The sequence below is a fragment of the Vicia villosa genome, unplaced genomic scaffold (assembly GCF_029867415.1).
Source record: "Vicia villosa cultivar HV-30 ecotype Madison, WI unplaced genomic scaffold, Vvil1.0 ctg.000308F_1_1, whole genome shotgun sequence".
Taxonomy (NCBI): Eukaryota; Viridiplantae; Streptophyta; class Magnoliopsida; order Fabales; family Fabaceae; genus Vicia; species Vicia villosa.
The window spans coordinates 72,370-93,208 of NW_026705135.1; the positions used below are offsets into that span (position 1 = coordinate 72,370).

At 36.7% G+C, this 20,839-nt stretch overlaps 4 protein-coding genes across 4 annotated transcripts; 1 reads left to right on the forward strand and 3 right to left on the reverse strand.

Moving 5' to 3' along the window:
* Positions 1 to 926: 926 nt before the first annotated feature.
* On the reverse strand, positions 927 to 2,491 carry LOC131626583 (uncharacterized). Its single transcript, XM_058897403.1, has 2 exons — positions 1,884 to 2,491; positions 927 to 1,293 (listed from the first exon to the last, which is right to left on the reverse strand). Exons 1-2 carry the CDS (start codon positions 2,489 to 2,491, stop codon positions 927 to 929), a joined length of 975 nt encoding a protein of 324 aa, XP_058753386.1.
* Positions 2,492 to 3,088: 597 nt separating this feature from the next.
* LOC131626589 (endoribonuclease Dicer homolog 1-like) lies at positions 3,089 to 13,850 on the forward strand. Its single transcript, XM_058897412.1, has 20 exons — positions 3,089 to 4,188; positions 4,298 to 4,411; positions 4,821 to 5,031; positions 5,188 to 5,582; positions 5,657 to 5,891; positions 6,779 to 6,951; positions 7,043 to 7,165; positions 7,263 to 7,423; positions 8,270 to 8,503; positions 8,599 to 8,749; positions 8,832 to 9,014; positions 9,730 to 9,891; positions 9,982 to 10,077; positions 10,180 to 10,811; positions 11,173 to 11,273; positions 11,363 to 11,562; positions 11,637 to 12,548; positions 12,695 to 12,859; positions 12,961 to 13,328; positions 13,413 to 13,850. Exons 1-20 carry the CDS (start codon positions 3,340 to 3,342, stop codon positions 13,588 to 13,590), a joined length of 5,643 nt encoding a protein of 1,880 aa, XP_058753395.1. The 5' UTR covers positions 3,089 to 3,339; the 3' UTR covers positions 13,591 to 13,850.
* An 890-nt stretch (positions 13,851 to 14,740) lies between these two features.
* On the reverse strand, positions 14,741 to 16,289 carry LOC131626590 (soluble inorganic pyrophosphatase 1-like). Its single transcript, XM_058897413.1, has 7 exons — positions 16,152 to 16,289; positions 15,915 to 16,053; positions 15,803 to 15,831; positions 15,639 to 15,704; positions 15,268 to 15,562; positions 15,104 to 15,185; positions 14,741 to 15,010 (listed from the first exon to the last, which is right to left on the reverse strand). Exons 1-7 carry the CDS (start codon positions 16,269 to 16,271, stop codon positions 14,968 to 14,970), a joined length of 774 nt encoding a protein of 257 aa, XP_058753396.1. The 5' UTR covers positions 16,272 to 16,289; the 3' UTR covers positions 14,741 to 14,967.
* A 3,112-nt stretch (positions 16,290 to 19,401) lies between these two features.
* Positions 19,402 to 20,457, reverse strand: LOC131626591 (probable small nuclear ribonucleoprotein G). Its single transcript, XM_058897414.1, has 4 exons — positions 20,322 to 20,457; positions 20,175 to 20,197; positions 19,897 to 20,018; positions 19,402 to 19,808 (listed from the first exon to the last, which is right to left on the reverse strand). Exons 1-4 carry the CDS (start codon positions 20,354 to 20,356, stop codon positions 19,746 to 19,748), a joined length of 243 nt encoding a protein of 80 aa, XP_058753397.1. The 5' UTR covers positions 20,357 to 20,457; the 3' UTR covers positions 19,402 to 19,745.
* Positions 20,458 to 20,839: the final 382 nt, after the last annotated feature.

Below are 20,839 nucleotides of genomic sequence, written 5' to 3' on the forward strand. Positions count from 1 at the left end.
ACCTTGACTTTATAATGCAAACCTTAGGAAAGGGTTGAGGGTGCCTAACACCTTCCCTCGACCTGAATATAGTATCTTATCCTGAATCTCAGTAATTGTGTAAAGGTTTCCTATTCGCCTTGGTAGAATAGGTGACGACTCTAAAGGTTAATTTTTAGGGCAGGTTGCTACATTGATACAAGAGTGTTATATATTTCTTCAATTTTTTCTTTACTCCCGAAGACACGTGTGTATAAATCTGTATTGTCCCTTAAATCTTTGATCAAGGGTATGTCGAACAATAATGTAATCATCCTCCCCTTTACCGAGCAAATCGAAAATAGCTCAAAAACCATAGCTACCGTCACCCCCGACATTGACGATCTGTTCAATGTACTTATGCATAAAAACCGCCATGTGATAGATAAATGATATTTTTGGTGGAGTCGGTGTAGTAGGTGGTTATCTAATACGGGCACCTTTGAAAGCACTTTTATGAGATTTCAAAGTAGGTGAATCGGGAAAAACTTTGTCCACGTGTTTAAAATATGATGGACTTCTCGTAATTGAACTGTCGCTCGGTGTCGGTTTCACATTCTTAGGCGCCCCTTTAATTTTTGTGGTTGAGATGGTGATTTTAGGTCCGTGGTATCTGGAAATGCATTCTTTCTCAACCGCTCTTTGATGTGGAGTTTGGTGGCGTCATCGACTTTCAAAAATCTTTCTTGAATTACTTCCCATTCAATCAAGATGGAAATACTTGATTCATCATATTTCGTTTTACCGTCATCTTCAAAACCGAGTCTCTTCCAATGACTAGAGACCTCGTCCATACATATCGGGCAATCAAATTCCATCTTCTTAGATAAGACACAAGCACAAGGGAGACCATATGTTTTCACAATAGAACAACCACACTTTGAGCTGTCGGAACCGACATTAGAAGCTCATTTGGCTTCGTGAAAAATATAATTTAGAGCTGCCTGAGATATATTACCGACCAACTGAGAATATAAGGTAATGTCTTTCAACCTGTGTTCCAACACCGTGATACTACAACCAAATATTGTATGTATCTCACTATGCTGGTTTAGTATAATCTGGTTCACAGAATCCCAACCCGTAATCAAATCACCCTTGTTATTTCCCAGCCAATTCTTCAGACAAGCATGAGCAAACTCAACTCGGTTCGTTGTTGTATTTCCGAGATGCATAACATCATCCGTCCAAGCACAAACAAACTTTTCCTTAACCTGATTAAGTATTGTGCTTTCGACATATTTCAATAGATCGGGACATTTCACGCAAACATTCCTGAATTATAAAATAACATCAGCGTATAGCTCTTTTGTAGATGCATTTACTATAACATTCCATGCATCCATAATTTTCTCCACAATGACGCCCGACTTGACCAATTTTCCATCTTCACCTGCAATCTATTTTGTCCCCACCGCGGAAAATTTAACCTGACTTCTCACATTTTTTGTAATATGGCGCCTTCAAAGTAAGGCATAAGAAGTAGAAAATACAGTTGCAACCAAATTCGTTAATGCTATATCTCGGTCGGTAATAATGACTTTCGAAATATCTTCTTGATCCTTTAACATTGATCTACAAACCTGCAAAGCCCATGCAAATTTGTCTTCTTTTTGCACTCTAGAAATGTAAAACCAACAAAATATGTCTTCTCAGTCGACGTAACACCAATAATTTCCAACAATTAAAGCATGTACTTGTTGGTCATATACGTTGAATCAATTATGAGCACAGTGGGAAATGTATTGAACAATTTAATGGAGTCAGGATGAGTTCAATAAATATCTCTTACTGTAACCCTATCATCACCTCGTTGGTGCCTACAAACATAATTGTTTTCATCTAGAAGTTTCAAGAAGTGTCACATCTTGGTTCGATCGCCCTTAATCGCTAATTTGGATTGATAGCGCCTATTGTAAACTTGCTTGATATTTGATGTATTCTCGGGTCTTTTGCGCTTCAAGGTTGCAAGTATGTTTTTGGGTGGTACCAAGCTCAAAGTCATATCAGAAACACATGTCTTCTCATCTAAAAGGAGCCGACATGCAATTGGATGATCAACCAACTTTTGACTTAAATCATGGTTGTGTAAACCACATATCACAATAAATCTCCATTTGTTATTTGCCAAAAGGTAACCATGCAACCTAAATGGGCATTCACATTTTCTTGAATCGGTATCTTCGCGTTTCAATTTTTGGATACGACAGATATATTTCCCACTTCTTTCGCATGTCAATGTCACAAATGCATTTCTTTTATCCGTACCATTATCGGACCTTCCAATCACAACATTGAATCCTAGTTTCGTAGCCTCCGTACGAATCCAATGCAACATGTCTTCACGTAATTCAAACTCTTCTCCATTTTCAAAATGCTCGCAAATATCTACCACCTTTGTTACAATAGGAGATACGAGTGGTGAAACAACTTGAGATTCATTAGGTTTGAGAGTGTTATCGGGATGCACCATACCTAATGTAATAGAAAACATAAAGCTTATTAACACTAAGTTATTAACAGTTCTATTGTGAAAATAAACACAGACAAAAACCGAAAAATGTAACTCCAGTTTTGTTCAACTACAAATCGAAAGTATACATCCATCCGGTTTTCGCGTGACCTATTTCCAAATTCAAAAACAGCATAATGTAAGGAGTGGGGATTGAAAAGAATAAACTTTACCTTAAATTCCACTTCCTTGAACTCCTTTTGATATGATGAATCACAAAAATGAATATTTCAAGTAGTAAATATTAAAAAGACATTAAATGTTCGTGAACAACCAATATATTCCAAGACACCATTAATGTTTTATAGTTATTAATTAATATTATATCTGTTCATTATTGAAGAGATATTTTATGGATGATAGTTGAATTGAAATTTACGTGATACATAAATGAATTTTATAAGTAATAAATCCAACTAGAGATTTACATCATATAATTTTTTTATATAAATATAGAGTTATTAAATTGCAATAAAATTATATATTAATGTTATGTGTGCTAATTTAGTAAAATTAATTAGAAATTTAGTCGATAAAAAAACGAGGGTGTGATCTTGATTATTTGTCTCAGTGTCTCTTGTTTTGCGCTGTAAGTCGTTGTTACTATTACTTACTCCAAAATCTAGTAAGAAGTAGAAGAAGAAGTGTGTTGAGGGGGGTGCACGCACGCACGCGTGGGTGATTCAAAGAAGAATAGGCGTTGATTCACCGCGGACTCGAATATTCTCCTCTCTCAACTCAACTCAACTCTTCTACTCTTTTCAGTATTTCATTCTTTGAAAACCCTCTTTTTTTGGTTATCATATACTATGGAGGATGCAATTAGGGTTTCATCCCCTTCTTACTGGTTAGATGCTTGCGAAGATATCCCTTGTGACGATTTCATTGATTTCCATGTTTCTGACCCCAACCAACAACACCAACAACAATCCATTAACAATAATAATCAAGATTTTTTTGGCGGTATTGATCGAATCTTGGACAGTATCAAAAACGGTGCTGGCCTCCCTCCGACACCGCCGCCACCACCTCTCAGTGATGACGATGCTAACCTCTCTAATGTGAAGAATCAAGGTAATAACACTGATGGTGGTGCTCTTGTTGATCAAGATGAAGAACGGTTCAGCAAACGAGCTCGTGTTAATGGATACAACAATGAGAGAAGAATCAATCATCAAAACAACAGTAATGGTAGCAAGGAGAGGTTTGAGAGGTGTTTCAATGGTAGGAAGAGGCCGAGGGCTCAAGATTTCAAGAAAAGGGATAATTCTTGCAGTGTTAGGAGAGATGTTAGGGGTTATTGGGAGAGGGATAAGTCTTCTGGTTCTAATGATTTGGTGTTTCGCTCTGGGACTTGGGAGCCTGATCGGGTTCGCCAAGATAAAATGATTGTTGATGTCAAACAGGAAACTAGTGATGATAAGAATACCGAGCAGGTTAGTAAGGAGAAGGTTGTTCCTGAGGAAAAAGCTAGACAGTATCAGTTGGATGTTCTTGAGCAGGCAAAGAGTAGAAATACTATAGCTTTTCTTGAAACTGGAGCTGGGAAAACCCTCATTGCTGTTCTTCTTATTAAATCTATACATGAGACTTTAAATCAGCAGAATAAGAAAATGCTTGCAGTCTTTTTGGTTCCTAAAGTTCCACTTGTTTACCAGGTAATGTACTTTCTCACAACCTATTTAGTGTGTGTCTATTCTTGCTGTTCTAGTTCTCTGTCTAATTACAACTAGCTGAAATTGTTCTTGGCTCTTTGTCTAATTACAGCAAGCAGAGGTAATCCGTGAGCGCACAGGATATCAAGTGGGCCACTATTGTGGAGAAATGGGGCAGGATTTCTGGGATGCTCGAAGGTGGCAGCGGGAATTTGACACTAAGCATGTGCGTTTTTCAACTTTCTATTTAAGATCATTCTGTTTTCTCTCTTTCATTAACTTCTTTGATTTGGCGTGGCCTTTTGTATAGTTTTTCTCAGGTTGCATATATGCTTTGTATATACTCCTATCCACTTCTTGGGGTTAGAACCTTGGGTGTCTCCGAGTTATAATTTATCCTAAAAACTAGAAATGTGTACTTATTGGCTTCTTTGTTACCCTCTTATAGTTGTGAAGATGCTAGTTAAACACATTCATACGAAAAAGACACGACTCTGTATGAGTGTCAAGATTTCTTTAACTTCTTGTACTGCAATTACTCAATTGGTTATTTGTGCTGTAGGTTCTTGACTTCTATCCAGCTGTGTTTTTGACTTCTTGTACTGCAATTACTCAATTGGTTATTTGTGCTGTAGGTTTTAGTTATGACTGCTCAAATACTTTTGAACATTTTGAGACATAGCATTATAAAAATGGAAGGAATCGATCTCCTGATTCTCGATGAATGCCATCATGCTGTAAAGAAACACCCATATTCCCTGGTGATGTCCGAGTTCTACCATACAACATCCAAAGAAAAGAGGCCATCTGTATTCGGAATGACTGCTTCTCCTGTTAACCTTAAGGGTAATTATTAAGGCACTCAATTGAACTAGGGACCCTTCACTTTTACTACTTTTTTGTCTTCATGCCACAATTTTCTTGCAGATTGAACCCCAAGTTCAACAACTTTCTACTCTTTAAGTATATGTGATCAACATTTTGTGTTTATGGTATATTCAGGTGTCTCCAGCCAAGTAGACTGTGCAATAAAAATTCGTAATCTTGAAAGTAAGCTAGATTCAACAGTTTGTACCATTAAAGATCGCAAAGAGCTGGAGAAACACGTGCCTATGCCCTCTGAAATTGTGGTGGAGTATGATAAAGCGGCCAGTCTGTGTTATTTACATGAGCAAATAAAGCAGATGGAGGCTGAAGTTGAGGAAGCTGCAAAATCTAGTTCAAGAAGAAGCAAATGGCAGTTTATGGGAGCTAGAGATGCTGGAGCTAAGGAAGAGCTGCGCCAAGTATATGGTGTTTCTGAAAGAACAGAAAGTGATGGAGCTGCAAACCTAATTCAGAAGTTGAGAGCTATTAATTATGCACTTGGTGAACTGGGACAGTGGTGTTCATATAAGGTACATACTATTTCATGGAGAGTGAGGAATCATGAATTTTATAGCTATATATATAATTTCTCTTTTGTTTTCAGGTTGCACAATCTTTTCTTGCAGCTCTGCAAAATGATGAAAGGGCAAACTACCAACTTGATGTCAAGTTTCAGGAATCTTATCTGAGTAAAGTTGTGTCTCTTCTGAAATGTCAACTGTCAGAGGGTGCCGTTTCTGACAAAAACGATGGAGTAGATGACTCAGGTAATCGTGCAGCTCACAATGGGTCTGATGAACCTGAAGAGATTGAAGAAGGAGAGCTTCCGGACAGTCACGGTGAGCCTGGTTCTTCAAATGTTATAATGGCTAAAATTACACGTGTTGAATGGTTCATAGTTTGTTGTAGTTTATCCTGATAAGTTACTAGTATGCATAAAAAATAGGACTCTTCAGAAAATTAGACAATATTTGACTATATATTACATGTGTCTTAGAATCTGGGTTATGCCTAACTCATCCAAGGTTGGGGCTTTCCCCATTATAAAAATTTTGTTGGGCTATATTTTATCCAATATGGAACTTTTAACACCACCCACTCCCTTCACGCCCAAAACTGAACATCTAGAGCATGACTCGAGTGGGGCCCTACAACGGAAACATGATAGAATATGGCCCAGTTTGAGCTTAATTCAGCCCTTACAATACCGTTTTGTAAGGTTATCGGGGGCCTCTCATTATAAACTCTTTTCAGGTCTTCACTCTTTTATATATGGGACTTGGGTTTTTTCCCCAATACTATTGGACTTGAGGCGCAGATATAAATGGTGGGTGTCCTAGATTGATAGACTCTGATACTAAATATTTAGGTTGGTCCAAACTCATCCTTATAAAATCAGCTTTTAAGGTAAAAGCTGTCCCCAATTAATAAACACACTGGCATTTGCTATATCTCATCCAATGTGAGACTCTACACAATGTGTCAAAGCATTCATATTTTGTGTGCATTTGTGCATGAACATTAAAAAGTTGGACACTTGGCGGTACCAATCTCTGAATTACTTCACATGTTGAGTGACATTCTGCTTGTTGTCACTCACCATGTTTTTATCCTTGATGTCTCTATTTTACACTTTGATATGTAAAGCTATTTAAATTTAAATACACCTATGGTTGAGATGGAATGTAGTTTGGTTTTCTAATTAAGCTGGTGCACTTTTGTATAGTTGTCTCTGGTGGGGAGCATGTGGATGTCATAATAGGTGCTGCCGTGGCCGATGGCAAGGTGACCCCTAAGGTGCAGGCTTTAATCAAAATACTCCTCAAGTATCAGAACACAGACGACTTTCGTGCAATCATCTTTGTTGAGCGTGTTGTGTCTGCGTTAGTTCTACCAAAGGTTATATATGTAAATTACATGCATAGTTTGTTTTGGTTGCCTCAATTGCATAACCAAGATCCTATTGGCCCTCTGTCTATTAATTTTGCAGGTTTTTGCCGAGCTTCCATCTCTCAGTTTTGTGAAGTGTGCAAGCATGATTGGTCACAACAATAGTCAGGAAATGCGGACCCACCAAATGCATGATACAATTGCCAAGTTCCGTGATGGGCGGGTAAGGTTTATATCTTGCTAACTTGACTGCACAATCAGATTCACATGGGGAGAAATAATCCCTTGTATTTTCCCGATCTCATTTTACTCACATGTAGGTCACATTGTTAGTTGCCACTAGTGTTGCTGAAGAAGGACTTGATATCCGACAATGTAATGTTGTTATTCGCTTTGATCTTGCAAAGACTGTTCTGGCATACATTCAGTCTAGGGGGCGTGCTAGAAAGCCTGGGTCTGATTACATCCTAATGGTTGAGAGGTAATTGCTATGGCTGTATCATCTGTTGGCGTGCTGTTCAAGTATTGTTTTCTAGAGCTTTGCTAAGCCAACAAAATTAAAACCTCTCTGCGATAGAATTGATTATGTTTGGCCGCTGGGTTTTATCCTTCCTTGGATGGCCTGTTTTGGTACTTATGGTTTTGTATAAGATTAAGTCAATGATCTGCTATCATACCATTGGTTCTGTCATGGTGAAAGGTGTAGATACTTCACCAGTGTAACTAGAAATGGCTTTATTATTTTTGGGTGCTTTTAAACTATTATTATCATTATGACTTTCCTCCAACCATTGATTTTCTGTTCAGATTTTCTTTTTGGTTGAGGTTTTTTGGCAAGGGGATTTCTTATATATTTGTTGCAAGTGAGGTCCAGTAATTAGTGTGGGTTGGAACTTGGAAGGTAAACTGAAACTGTAGCCTAGTCGTCCCTTAGGATGTGGACATGGGATCACGTAGTCTAAACTATGGGCCACTTTAGGCAAGAATCACATTTGATTGTGTCAGAATGATTTATTTGCAAAATATGTTCGAGTTTTCAATCAATAATTAGTTATGCTGTCAAAGGTTACTGCTTTTCCTTTTCCAGCAGTCATGCAATAACTGAGGCTGAGAATTTTTTATGGATATGGCCACTTTAGGCAAAAATCACATTTGATTTGTCAGAATGATTTATTTGCAAAATATGTTTTGAGTTTTCAATCAATGATTAGTTATGCTGTCAAAGGTTTTCATCTTTTATATTTTATACCTGGTGTTTTATATGACAGTAGGGACTGAATAACTGAAAACTATTTCCACCCCCTGGATTGATTTGTATTGTAAATAGGGGAAATTTGTCACATGAAGCATTCCTAAGGAATGCCAGGAACAGTGAGGAGACTTTGCGGAGAGAAGCAATAGAGAGAACAGACCTTAGTCATCTGAAAGACACTTCAAGGTTGATTTCTGTAGATACCCATCCAGAAACAATTTACCAGGTGAAATCCACTGGTGCAGTAGTTAGTTTAAATTCTGCTGTAGGACTTGTCCACTTCTACTGCTCTCAGCTACCTAGTGACAGGTGCTACTTTCTGTTTGAGATTGTTGATTTGCTTCACTTCCTTTTGTATTTTGAGCTTCAAATTATGATTTGGATGTCATCTATTCATTATCCAGATATTCAATTCTTCGTCCCGAATTTATTATGGAGAAGCATGAAAACTCTGGAGGCCCCACTGAATATTCTTGCAGGCTTCAACTGCCATGTAATGCACCATTTGAAAATCTGGAGGGTCCTATCTGCAGTTCAATGCGCTTGGCACAACAGGCATGTCATCATTTATTATGAACTGCCTAGATTTTGCTCATCTTTATAAACAAGCGCTGGTTATTGATTTGGTGTTTTGCAGGCTGTTTGTCTAGCTGCTTGCAAAAAATTGCATGAGATGGGAGCATTTACTGACATGTTATTGCCTGATAAAGGAAGTGGGGGAGAAAAAGAAAAGGCTGAGCAAAATGATGAAGGGGATGCACTTCCAGGGACTGCTAGACATAGGGAGTTCTATCCTGAAGGTGTGGCCAATATACTGAAGGTTGGTTCATTCTGCAAATTATATGTTCTAAATTTTTATTTTTGTGATGTGAGATTTTTGGTATATTGTTGACCGAACAGACAAGAACAACCAATGCCTTTTCTTACTACTAGATGGGTTTGGCTAGATGATTCAAATGACAATATAATGATATCTACTGTGTACTTAGAAAATTATATCTAATGTCAGATCAGTCAAATCCAATTCCTTTTAATGACCAGAACGCATTGTCGATTATTACTTATATGTAAAGCTTGTGTTATAATATCTGCAATCAAATGCTGTGAGCTTGAAGAAGGCCTTGGAGAAGAATCATCAACAGAACTCCTAGTATTTGGGGTTTGGCATAACTTAACCCCACAAAACCAACTTATAAGGTGAGGGATGCCCACCACTGATAACCATTATTCAGCCCATATTAATATCCAATGTGGAACTCTTAGGAATAAAGAAGATAAATAGTGAATAATTGCAATCTTGATTCTAGAATTCTAGATATTTCCCCCATACAGGAAATGAAAAGAACAAGGATGCTTCTACAAATGAGAATGCATCTACTATGTATCTGTGCCATAAAAAGTGTGCTTTTATTGGACTTCAGTTACAAGAGGGGTTTTGTTCCTAGCTTCATGTTTTTGCCAATACAGCTCTTATCTTGAGTTTATTGCCTTGCCCAAAAATATCCACTGTTGCTCAATGCTATCTGGATTTTCAGGGAGAATGGATCTTATCTGGAAAAGATGCTTGCAAGGACTCCAAATTGCTTCATCTTTATTTGTATACCATAAAGTGCGAGAATGTAGGCCAGTCAAAGGATCCGTTCTTGACTCAGGTTTCAGATTTTGCAGTACTTTTTGGCACTGAGCTGGATGCAGAGGTAGTAGTTTCTATCTGTGCTACTACTTTTAGATCATTTGTGGGTATTGTAACTCATTTTCTTCCTCTCTGACCGCATTTATTTGTGTAGGTGTTATCGATGTCCATGGATCTATTTATTGCTCGAACCGTGACTACCAAGGCATCTCTTGTCTTTAGAGAGTCAATAGATATCACTGAGAATCAGGTTGATAGATTAACAGTTGTTTATACTTTTTTCAAATGTTCATAACTTTTAAATATTTTAATTTCTGAAAACTGGAAGAAAACTATTTTTTATGGAATGCAGTTGGCATCCCTGAAAAGCTTTCATGTAAGATTAATGAGCATTGTCTTGGATGTGGATGTTGAACCATCTACCACTCCTTGGGATCCTGCAAAAGCATATTTGTTTGTCCCAATGGTCGGCAATAAGTCTTTAGATCCTATGAACCAAATTGACTGGCATCTGGTTGAGACAATAATTGGAGCTGATGCATGGAAAAATCCCCTACAGAAGGCTCGACCAGATGTTTACCTTGGCACTAATGAGAGAACTTTAGGTGGCGATAGAAGGGAATACGGATTCGGGAAGTTGCGTCATGGCTTGGCTTTTGGGCAAAAGTCACATCCAACCTATGGAATCAGAGGAGCTGTGGCCCAGTTTGATGTAGTGAAAGCTTCGGGATTGGTTCCTAACAGAGATTCCGTGCAAACACAAAAGCATATCAACATGACTAGCAAAGGAAAATTGATGATGGCAGATACCTGTACCAGTGCAGATGATCTGGTAGGGAGAATTGTAACTGCTGCTCATTCAGGGAAGAGGTTTTATGTTGATTCAATACGCTATGAAATGTCAGCAGAGAATTCTTTCCCTAGGAAAGAAGGTTATCTTGGTCCTCTGGAATACAGTTCATATGCTGATTACTACAAGCAAAAGTATGATGTAGAATTCTCTTATACATTATATTAGTCTTCTAGTATTTTCTCTTTTGTTTAGATTTTCTCTTTATCATCCAGCAAGCCTCCCTACTCCATTTTTTCTTACTCTTTTGTTTGTGTCTTGAAATATGTTACTGATATTATGTTAGCCACATTGCACCTATAATGTTGTGCAGGAAGACCAGGAAGCTAATCTTAATCTGTAAAGGAGGCATCTGTTGTCACCTCCAATCGGAATGGATTTATCAAGAATGTCCCATGGAGAGTGACAATAGCATGTTGATCCTTCCAGATTACAGAAGCTTTTTGTCTCTTCCTGCATAACTCAGGGTGCATATGGCTGCTGGTTTTCTTTTAGATACGGTGTTGATTTGGTTTACAAGCAGCAACCTCTTATAAGAGGGCGTGGTGTATCATACTGCAAGAATCTTTTGTCCCCTCGATTTGAACACAGTGAAGGTGCTCTCTCATAATTCCTATTCTACAACTATTAAGTTTTTCCACAAATTTGTAGATCTTATTTAACGGGGAATGTTGCACTATTGTAGCACACGAAGGTGAATCCGAAGAGACTCATGACAAAACTTACTATGTTTTCCTTCCTCCCGAGCTATGTTTGGTACATCCACTGCCTGGATCACTCGTTCGTGGTGCTCAGAGACTGCCTTCAATAATGAGGAGGGTTGAAAGCATGCTGCTTGCAGTTCAGCTTAAGAATATGATAAATTATCCTGTTCAGGCTTCAAAGGTATCTTCCCAGCTCAAGGTAGTTAGCTTTTAATTCTAGTTTCTGCAGTTAACCCATGCATTCTACATTAACAGATCTTGGAGGCCTTGACCGCTGCATCTTGCCAGGAGACATTTTGCTATGAAAGGGCTGAGCTTCTGGGAGATGCTTATCTGAAATGGGTTGTTAGTCGCTTTCTTTTCCTAAAATATCCACAGAAACATGAAGGCCAGCTTACTAGGATGAGACAACAAATGGTCAGTAACATGGTATTATATCAGTATGCATTAAGTAAAGGTCTTCAATCATATATCCTAGCAGATCGCTTTGCCCCATCCAGATGGGCAGCTCCTGGGGTGCTGCCTGTATTTGATGAAGATACAAAGGATGATGAGTCATCTTTATTTGACCAAGAGAAGTCCATTTGTAAGATTGAGATGATGGATATCACTGATGGGGTTGAGGATGAAATGGAAGATGGTGAGCTTGAGAGTGATTCAAGTTCTTACCGAGTTCTGTCCAGCAAGACACTTGCAGATGTAGTGGAAGCACTGATTGGAGTGTATTATGTCGAAGGTGGTAAGAATGCTGCTAACCACCTTATGAAATGGATTGGTATTCACATAGAGATCGATCCCGATGAAATGGAATGTACAACAAAGCCATCCTGTGTTCCAGACAGCATACTCAGGAGTGTTGATTTCGATGCTTTAGAAGGGGCTCTAAATCTTAAGTTTAAAGACAAGGGTCTGCTGATAGAAGCCATAACTCATGCCTCAAGACCATCCTCAGGAGTATCCTGTTATCAGCGGTTGGAGTTTGTTGGTGATGCTGTGTTGGACCATCTTATAACCAGGCATTTATTTTTCTCATACACAGACCTGCCTCCAGGACGTCTGACTGACCTTCGAGCTGCTGCTGTAAACAATGAAAATTTTGCACGTGTTACAGTTAAGCACAATCTTCACCTGCATTTGCGACATGGGTCCAGTGCCTTAGAAAAACAGGTTTTATTTCTCACCAGTGATTTCGTTTATTAGTTAGTACTTGGAGATGGATCATGTACCCTACACTTCTTAGTATCTTGAGCAAGTTGTTGCTGATCCGTTGGGGTCTATGGTCTACCTGACATTGCACTTTTGATTGTCTACAGATTAAAGAATTTGTGAAGGAAGTTCAAGAAGAATTATTAAAACCAGGGTTTAACTCGTTTGGTCTTGGAGACTGCAAAGCTCCCAAGGTCCTTGGTGACATTCTTGAATCTATTGCAGGGGCAATTTTTCTTGACAGTGGGAGGAATACTGCTGTCGTTTGGAAGGTTAGCACCTAGCTTTTAAGCATATAGACCCTTCCTATATATATTTCTTTTCTGTCAAAATGTTTGACGGATAATATTATTGGTTTTTTTAATTTCCCCAGGTTTTTCAGCCTCTTTTGCATCCTATGGTCACACCAGAGACTTTGCCAATGCATCCTGTGCGTGAGCTGCAAGAGCGATGCCAGCAGCAGGCCGAAGGTTTGGAGTATAGAGCTAGTCGCGCTGGGAATTTGGCCACTGTTGAAGTATTCATTGATGGAGTGCAAGTAGGGACTGCTCAAAATCCACAGAAAAAAATGGCACAGAAATTAGCTGCTAGAAATGCCCTTGCTTCTTTGAAAGAGAAGGAAGTGGACAAAATTCAGGAGAAAAATGATGAAAACGGGACAAAGAATGGGAACCAGACATTTACTAGACAAACATTAAATGACATCTGTTTGCGAAGAAACTGGCCTATGCCATTCTACCGGTATGAAATTATACTGTATAACTTGAATATCACTTTGAATGGCTTCGCTTTAATGGAGCTAAAATGGCCCGACTTGATTTGTAGGTGTGTGAGCGAGGGTGGTCCTGCACATGCCAAGAGGTTTACATTTGCAGTGCGCGTGAATACTACTGATAAAGGTTGGACAGGTGAGTGTGTTGGAGAGCCAATGCCAAGTGTCAAGAAGGCCAAAGACTCAGCTGCTGTTCTTCTCTTAGAACTAATAAACAAATTATACTCGTGATAGATAGATAGATAGATAGATGTAGTGTTTATTATTCACATTCTATCTTGTAGTAATATTAATCAACTTGTTCAAACTACCATATTCCAGTCAAATGGAGTGGGTAAATAAATTATAAACCACCATATATGAAAGTTGTATCAGTGATAAAAATATACAAGTTATAATCTACATTGCACTTTTGGTACTAGTATGAACCTGAGCCCTCATACTTTTATGTTAATGAACACTCACCACAGCCAGTATCTTGTAACTGAAGAGAGGATTGTATAGGTGCTTAAAACAAGTATTTTCAAAATTCTGTTTAATTTTGTGAAAACATTTTTTTTAATTTCATCTTTTTTAGTGTTCACCTCAAGATTATTTTCTCTTGTTAACAACTAAAAACTAATACTACATTCTAAGAAATAAAAATAGAAAATGCGATAATAAACTGATCTAAACTTTGTTACTATGTTTTTGTAGGATATATTTTTGAAGCAACTCATTTAAATTATTGGCTGATAATAGGGTCTCATTATAACCTTTTTGATATTGTTTATGTTGCAAGCATAATTATGTGTTTGGTTTCACATAAATAACAGAGATTAAAGGGTTCAATTAAGAGTTTTGGGAGTTGGTTTTTGAAGGGTTTTAGAGTGTTGCATATATATCTTGAAATGCGTGTGGCATTTAAAAAAAATAAAAATAATATACTAAATTAGCATATAAAATCATTTTGTTTTTTAAATATATCAAATACATTTCAATATTATGCAATTGTCCAAAGCCTTCCCCTCCAAAATCCTTCTAAAATCAAATCATAAATAGAATAGTTTTACACCATCATCTAATAGAAATTTATTATGATTCATGTCATGTTACTAATTCAAAAATACTTGACTTAGTGTAATACATGATTGATTATTGGTTTCTCTAAATTATATGAACTGATTTTGTCCTATCAAATGTGATTTTATGAAATTAAGTGTACGTTTTCCCCCTTTAATAATGTGGTTAATAGTTATAATCAATTCTCCACTTATTCTTTAGAAATTTAGTAGTTAATATTTCACTCTGACACAAGACTATGGAATAAGATAACACAATATTTCAATCTGACACAAGACTATGGAATAAAATAACACACTGATAAATAACATATAGCCAAATCATGCATCAAAAATTGGAGGATTCTATATGAGAAGTATTACATATCAAGCAACGTTGATAATTGTTTTTCACTTGATGAATCATTCAAGTGGTATAATATTATCCAACTAAATTAAAAAATAATAATTATAAGTGTAGATACTGCTGATCAAAACATAATTTAGAACTGTGTGGATTACAGCTTATTCTGATTAATTAATGGAGATTGGAGAACCGCATTCTTGTCTATCTCCTCAAGGTGTGCAGAATATATTCCGCATAAAGATCCCTGCACCAAATCATTGATATGAAGATATTAGTAGAAGAAGAAGATATGATGCTGATTGCAGAACAACGCAACATTTGTTACAGATATACTGACATTGAGTGCTGGATGGCTTCAACAGCAGTGCTTGGAGGTAGAAAATCATTCACTGCCACTTCCTTGTTCTCATTCTTCTTGTCTTAGCAGAATGTTAAGAAAAAACAACAAAATAAATAAGTTATTTGAAAAATCATAAACCAAGATTGTTATGCTAAGGATACAATCTTCAAAAAAGCGTCGAATTTCCATGATGCGATGAGGTGCGAGTTCTTTGTAGTCAGTAAAGTGCTTATATTCTGGATCATCAGCACATACTGCAATGATTTTATCATCCTTCTCTCCCTGATCAATCATCGGCATGAGTCCAATGGCTCTTGCTCGCAGGAAACAACCAGGAAGGACTGGCTCTTGCATCAGAACCAGGACATCAATTGGATCATTGTCTTCGCACAGTGTGCGAGGGATGAAACCATAGTTATGAGGGTAAACAACCGACGAATACAAAATTCGATCAACCTGAACAATATTCAAATGTTAAAAAGAACAACCTAATTGCAGCATTTCAATAAGCAAGCAGGAAATTGGTTTATACCTTGATTAAACCAGTTTTCTTGTCAAGTTCATATTTGACCTTGCTTCCTTTAGTGATCTCCACAACCTGCACCAACCAAAATTGTTTCGCGAATTCGTCTCAAACGGAAACATGTTTTCGAAAGGAAATAGATGATGATGATGAGGAGGAGGAGGAGAACTTACACAATTGAAAATATGGGGAGCTCCAGGTCCTGCATATTGAATAGTAGAAATTGAAATTAAGAACATTTCAAACCTTATTTTGAAGATATGAGAAAGAATAAAGATGGTGTACCGATTTCGAGATCATGCCAAGGGTGTGCAGCTACTGATCTCCTTGACAAAGAAGAAAGAATCCTTTCATTCAAACGTGGAGCTGGACGGGATTCTTGAACTTCTTGAACTTCCTGAACTTGTTCATCGTGATCACTCATCTTCAAATCAAACACATGAACGAATGAATAACCAAATATCAAATATCAAACATGTTGCATGCAATATCAGAAAAAAATAATGATAGAGAAACACAGACCTTGCTTGATAAAGTGTAAATGAAAGTGAGATTGGAGTAAGTGTTACTTATGATTGATTGATTTATATACATATTTATACGTGGGGAGACTTTGTCACCATGCATCTTTATAGGAGACATTTACGCTTACCATTCCATTTGTTTTGTCTAAATTTATTCATTTATTCATTTTTCTTATGCTATTAATTCATCCTCACAACGCCGAAATGCATGCTAAACTAACCTAATATATTCCAAACTTTTTTTATTTAGAAAGGAATACTATTGATATCTACACAGTCTAGAGTCATTATTCTTACACAACACGACTGAGAATCAAATTAATTCTATTATTATTGCACCAATTGCCACTATTTTTATGCTAAAACTGTTATAATTGGACTAAAATAATTTAGCCTATTTATATTTTATTTTGCAATTTTTAAAACTTTTATTATAAGTTATATTATATTATTAACATAATTGAAATTGATATCTAAGATTCGTTTTGGATAATGGAATGGAATATATGCATACTCCCTCGAAATTATGTAAATAATGAACACCATGGTTAAGAAAAAGATCAATTGTATGTGCTTACATGAAACTAACTGGACAAGTGAAAAGGCAAAAGAATTAAACAACTCAGAATTTAAACTTTGGTACACCGAAAAAATTAGATGAGAAAAATGGGATAGAGACCAATTTGGAAGGAGTGGAAGAAGAATATTGTGGATGTGAAAAGAGTAGTAGATAGAATAATAGCCTTGAAATTCGTAGTAGAACAAGACACTTTCAATGTTATTGTTGATGTGAAAAGAGTAGTAGATAGAATAATAGTCTTGAAATTCGTAGTAGAACAAGACACTTTCAATGTTATTAGGGCTTATGCACCTCGGATTGGGTTAGAAAAACACCTTAAGGTAAAATCTTGAGAGGATTTATAAGACTTAACTCAGAATACACCCTGAGAAATTTTCCTAGGAGGGGGTCTAAATGAACATGTAGGAAACATAGCAAGAGGTTTTGAGGGTGTGCATGGAGGTATGGTCTTGAGGAGGTAAATGCGGAGGATCAATCCATGAGTTTTCGTCAGCTTTTGATCTTAATATAGCTAGTACTTGGTTTAGAAAAAGAGTTGAACATCTTATCACATTTAAGAGTGGGGTGACACATTTTGAGATAGATTTCTTTCTTAATAGAAAAACAGATAGAAAGATTTGCTTGGATTGTAAAGTTATTCTGAGAGAGAGAGTTTGACTATTCAACATGGAGTATTGGTTATGGATGTAGGAATTAAGAGGAGAGCAAAGAGAAGAAGTCACATGGGAGCGCCACTAATCAAGTGATGGCTAAAAAATGCAAATGATATGTGAAATAAGATGACCTAAGATATTAAAAAAATAGATAAAAAGATGTTAGGAGAATCAAGAGCTTTGAGACCTAGGGGTAAAAAATCATGATGGTGGAATGAGTTTCCTCATCACTGATAATTTCTCTAGGTGTGCCAAGTCATGTGAAAATATTTTTGACTAAAAACATAGTTACCACTTTGGCATCATTTGTTGGTGTTGCCACTGCCTCCTCTATCCATTTAGACCACAAAAATACGTGGATTTCCAAAAGATGGACTCTCATCGTGGCAAGATTTGATGCCTGCAGCGCCTATTAATAGTAAGGTTGAGGGCACTTCTTCATACACTTTCACTATTCACTAAATTTCCTCTCAAATTATCCCATAATCTCTTCATCTTTTAACATTATTTTAGCTCCTTTAGTTTTATATTTGCATTTTATCAGTATAATGGCTCCGAAAAGTAGTAGCATTTAAGGTTCCACCAGTGCAAAGTTTTAAGGTTCCACCAGTGCTACTGCCATTCGTGTCATATAAGTTTTAAGGTTCCACCAGTGCTACTGCTACTCCATTCGTGTCATATAAGTTTTAAGGTTCCCCCAGTGCTGCTCTACTCTATTCGTGTCATATAAGTTCCTGTCATAGGAAGATGCTGCTAGGTACCTGCTTGTAAAGGATTTTATGTGCATTTAAGAAAGGAGCAATGATCTAAAAAGTTTGCACGAATTTCCTGAGATGCTTGATGAATTGGTGGGAAGAGGGTAGATGAAGCTTTGATCTAAAAAGTTTGCACGAATTTCCCGAGGTGCTGCTTGATGAATTGGTGCAAAGAGGGCGGATGAAGCTAAACAACTTGATCAAAAGCTAGCAACCGTACTATCACCATGGAGTTCTACGCAAATGCACATGCTTGAGGTCACATACAGTTGGTAGAAGTTAAAGAGGAACAAAGGCTATCTTTCTCCAACCCAAGAATACCATCAACACTGAATCCTCAAAGATAATTTTTCGAAGGCAACAAAGTCGCAAAAAAAGGTGACGAATATAAAAGGGAAATGAACATGGAAAACTCAACGGACAAAAAAAAGAACTTAAAGTTTGGTGTTAATGGAGAGATGTGTGATTCTCTCAATTTATTTTAAAAAAATCCAATACTGACCTATGGACAAACGAACAAATTCAGATAATTTGATCTACAAATGATTAGGCAAAATTTCATTTAATACAATTCACAAGCTGAGGTCCTAGTTAATTGTACAACAATGTCGACCAAATGTGTAGTTTTAAGTTTTGTCAAATGTAAATGACACTCACAAATTATAGAAGTCTCACACGAGATTTGAATATTGCACATGCATGTGGCTGTTCAAAAAAGGTGATACCTAACAAATCTCCTTACAAGAATAATGTTTGGCATAGGATAAGAACAAGAACAATTAACTTGAAAAGTGCATCATTAATACTTTCTGGTTAGTTTGGAGATAAAACAATTCTAACCAAACACATACCATTGACTGGGATTTAAGAGGGGAAAAAGGGCATGAAGAAAAGCACATTGCTCAAGTAACACAACAAAGGAAAATTGCAATTAGCTAGCTACAATATAGGTCCCCTAAAAGTACCTATTCACAAACTATTTTTCACTCTCAACGGATATGTCATAAACTTGTCAATGCATATAACAGGGTGTTTGGAAGAATTTGATATTACAAAAAAAAAATCATTCTCTTCATCTCAAATGAATGATCCATTTAAATGAAAATTATTCTAAAATAATATTAATACCATTCATTGGAGAAGAAATGATCTTTACAACATGAAATTTAATATAACCAAAATAACACATACATGACCTAGATACATAGAAAGTTGCTAGGTTCTGGACGTATTAAGCAAAACAAAGAGCAGAATGAGACATTAGTCAACAACATATATGATTTACTTAACAAAACATTATGTGTAAGCTGTAATTTTAGACTCAAATGTGAAGAAAGAAAGAGAGAATTGCTTATGTTATATGCAACAGAAATCTATGAATTCAACTAAAAAGACGTAAACATCATTTTAGTTAAAACCAATACCATCCATCCACTGAACCACTGAAGGTATCCCGGGCTGATATTCAACTAGAAACATAACCACAGTTAGCCGCTAGCATGACCGTATTAGATCCCCAATTACATTTCACTCCCAGCAATATCACTTTCTGTTGAAATTTGAAACCTTACAATTTAGTTATAAATGTTTACAAGAAACAGAAATCAAATGCTCCTGTTTACTGGTTCAAGTGCCTCTACAGTTACCACACTATTTCCACGGATTACCTGCAGAATAGGAATGAATTTAACAATGTTCAATCTCTATAAGCTGCTACACCTAAATTGATAATGCAATCATAATTTGAGGACTTACCACCATTCCTATTTCATTTTTCTCATTGCCATTGACCTCAACAGTATTGTCAACAACCAAATTCATAAATTGGTCAAAGCCACGGAGAGTACCAACAATCATACGATTCGCATTCAGCTTGACTGCAAGATAATAAAGCTCATTTCAGTATAACCCCTCACCAAATTATAAAGCATGTTTTCAGATAAGAAGCACCAAATTATACACATGAAGTATGAAAATCCAATTTGACGAGAAAGAAAGAAGATAATAATAATTATTAGAAGAAAGATAGTTACTTTGAAGCTGTTTGTCCATGTATCTGCCAAAATAAACACAAAAAAATAAAAAAAAAATCATATTAATGTCGATCAAGTGAAGAAGAAATTGAATGGCTAGGAAAAAATGTAATAATGAATTGAAGTGAAAACGGGTACAAGGCTTACTTCTTCAAATCCGGAGGCTGGCCTGACCTGCTCATGGTGAAGAATGGAGATTGAGAGAACGCAGAAAGGAAGAAGATGAAGAAGATGATCTGAAGGAGCTGTAGCGCAAACCCTAATTTTTTTTGGGTTTTGTTGGAGAATGATATGTTGGGCCTGACCCAAGAAACTTTTTAGCCCGGCCCAATTTGATAATTGAAGCCCAAGTTCAGTTTTATGAGTAACCTCATTTAAATTATTTCAATTTTTTTAATCTGCAGCAATTATTTTGAAAACATTTAAAATAACACCAAAATCAAAAGGTAAGTCAAATAATGCCAATTGGAATTTGAACCTTGATATTATATTCCTAAATCAAAACACATTTGATCAATAGATAGCACCGAGTATTTATCTTGCCACCTCCCAAATTTTCGGACGATACTGGAAATTTTGAAGGCATACCGGAAATGTGGTAAAAACAAGTAAGATTTATGGTATATTTTGTGATATTTCTGGTATATTGTACTAGAAAATTTGAA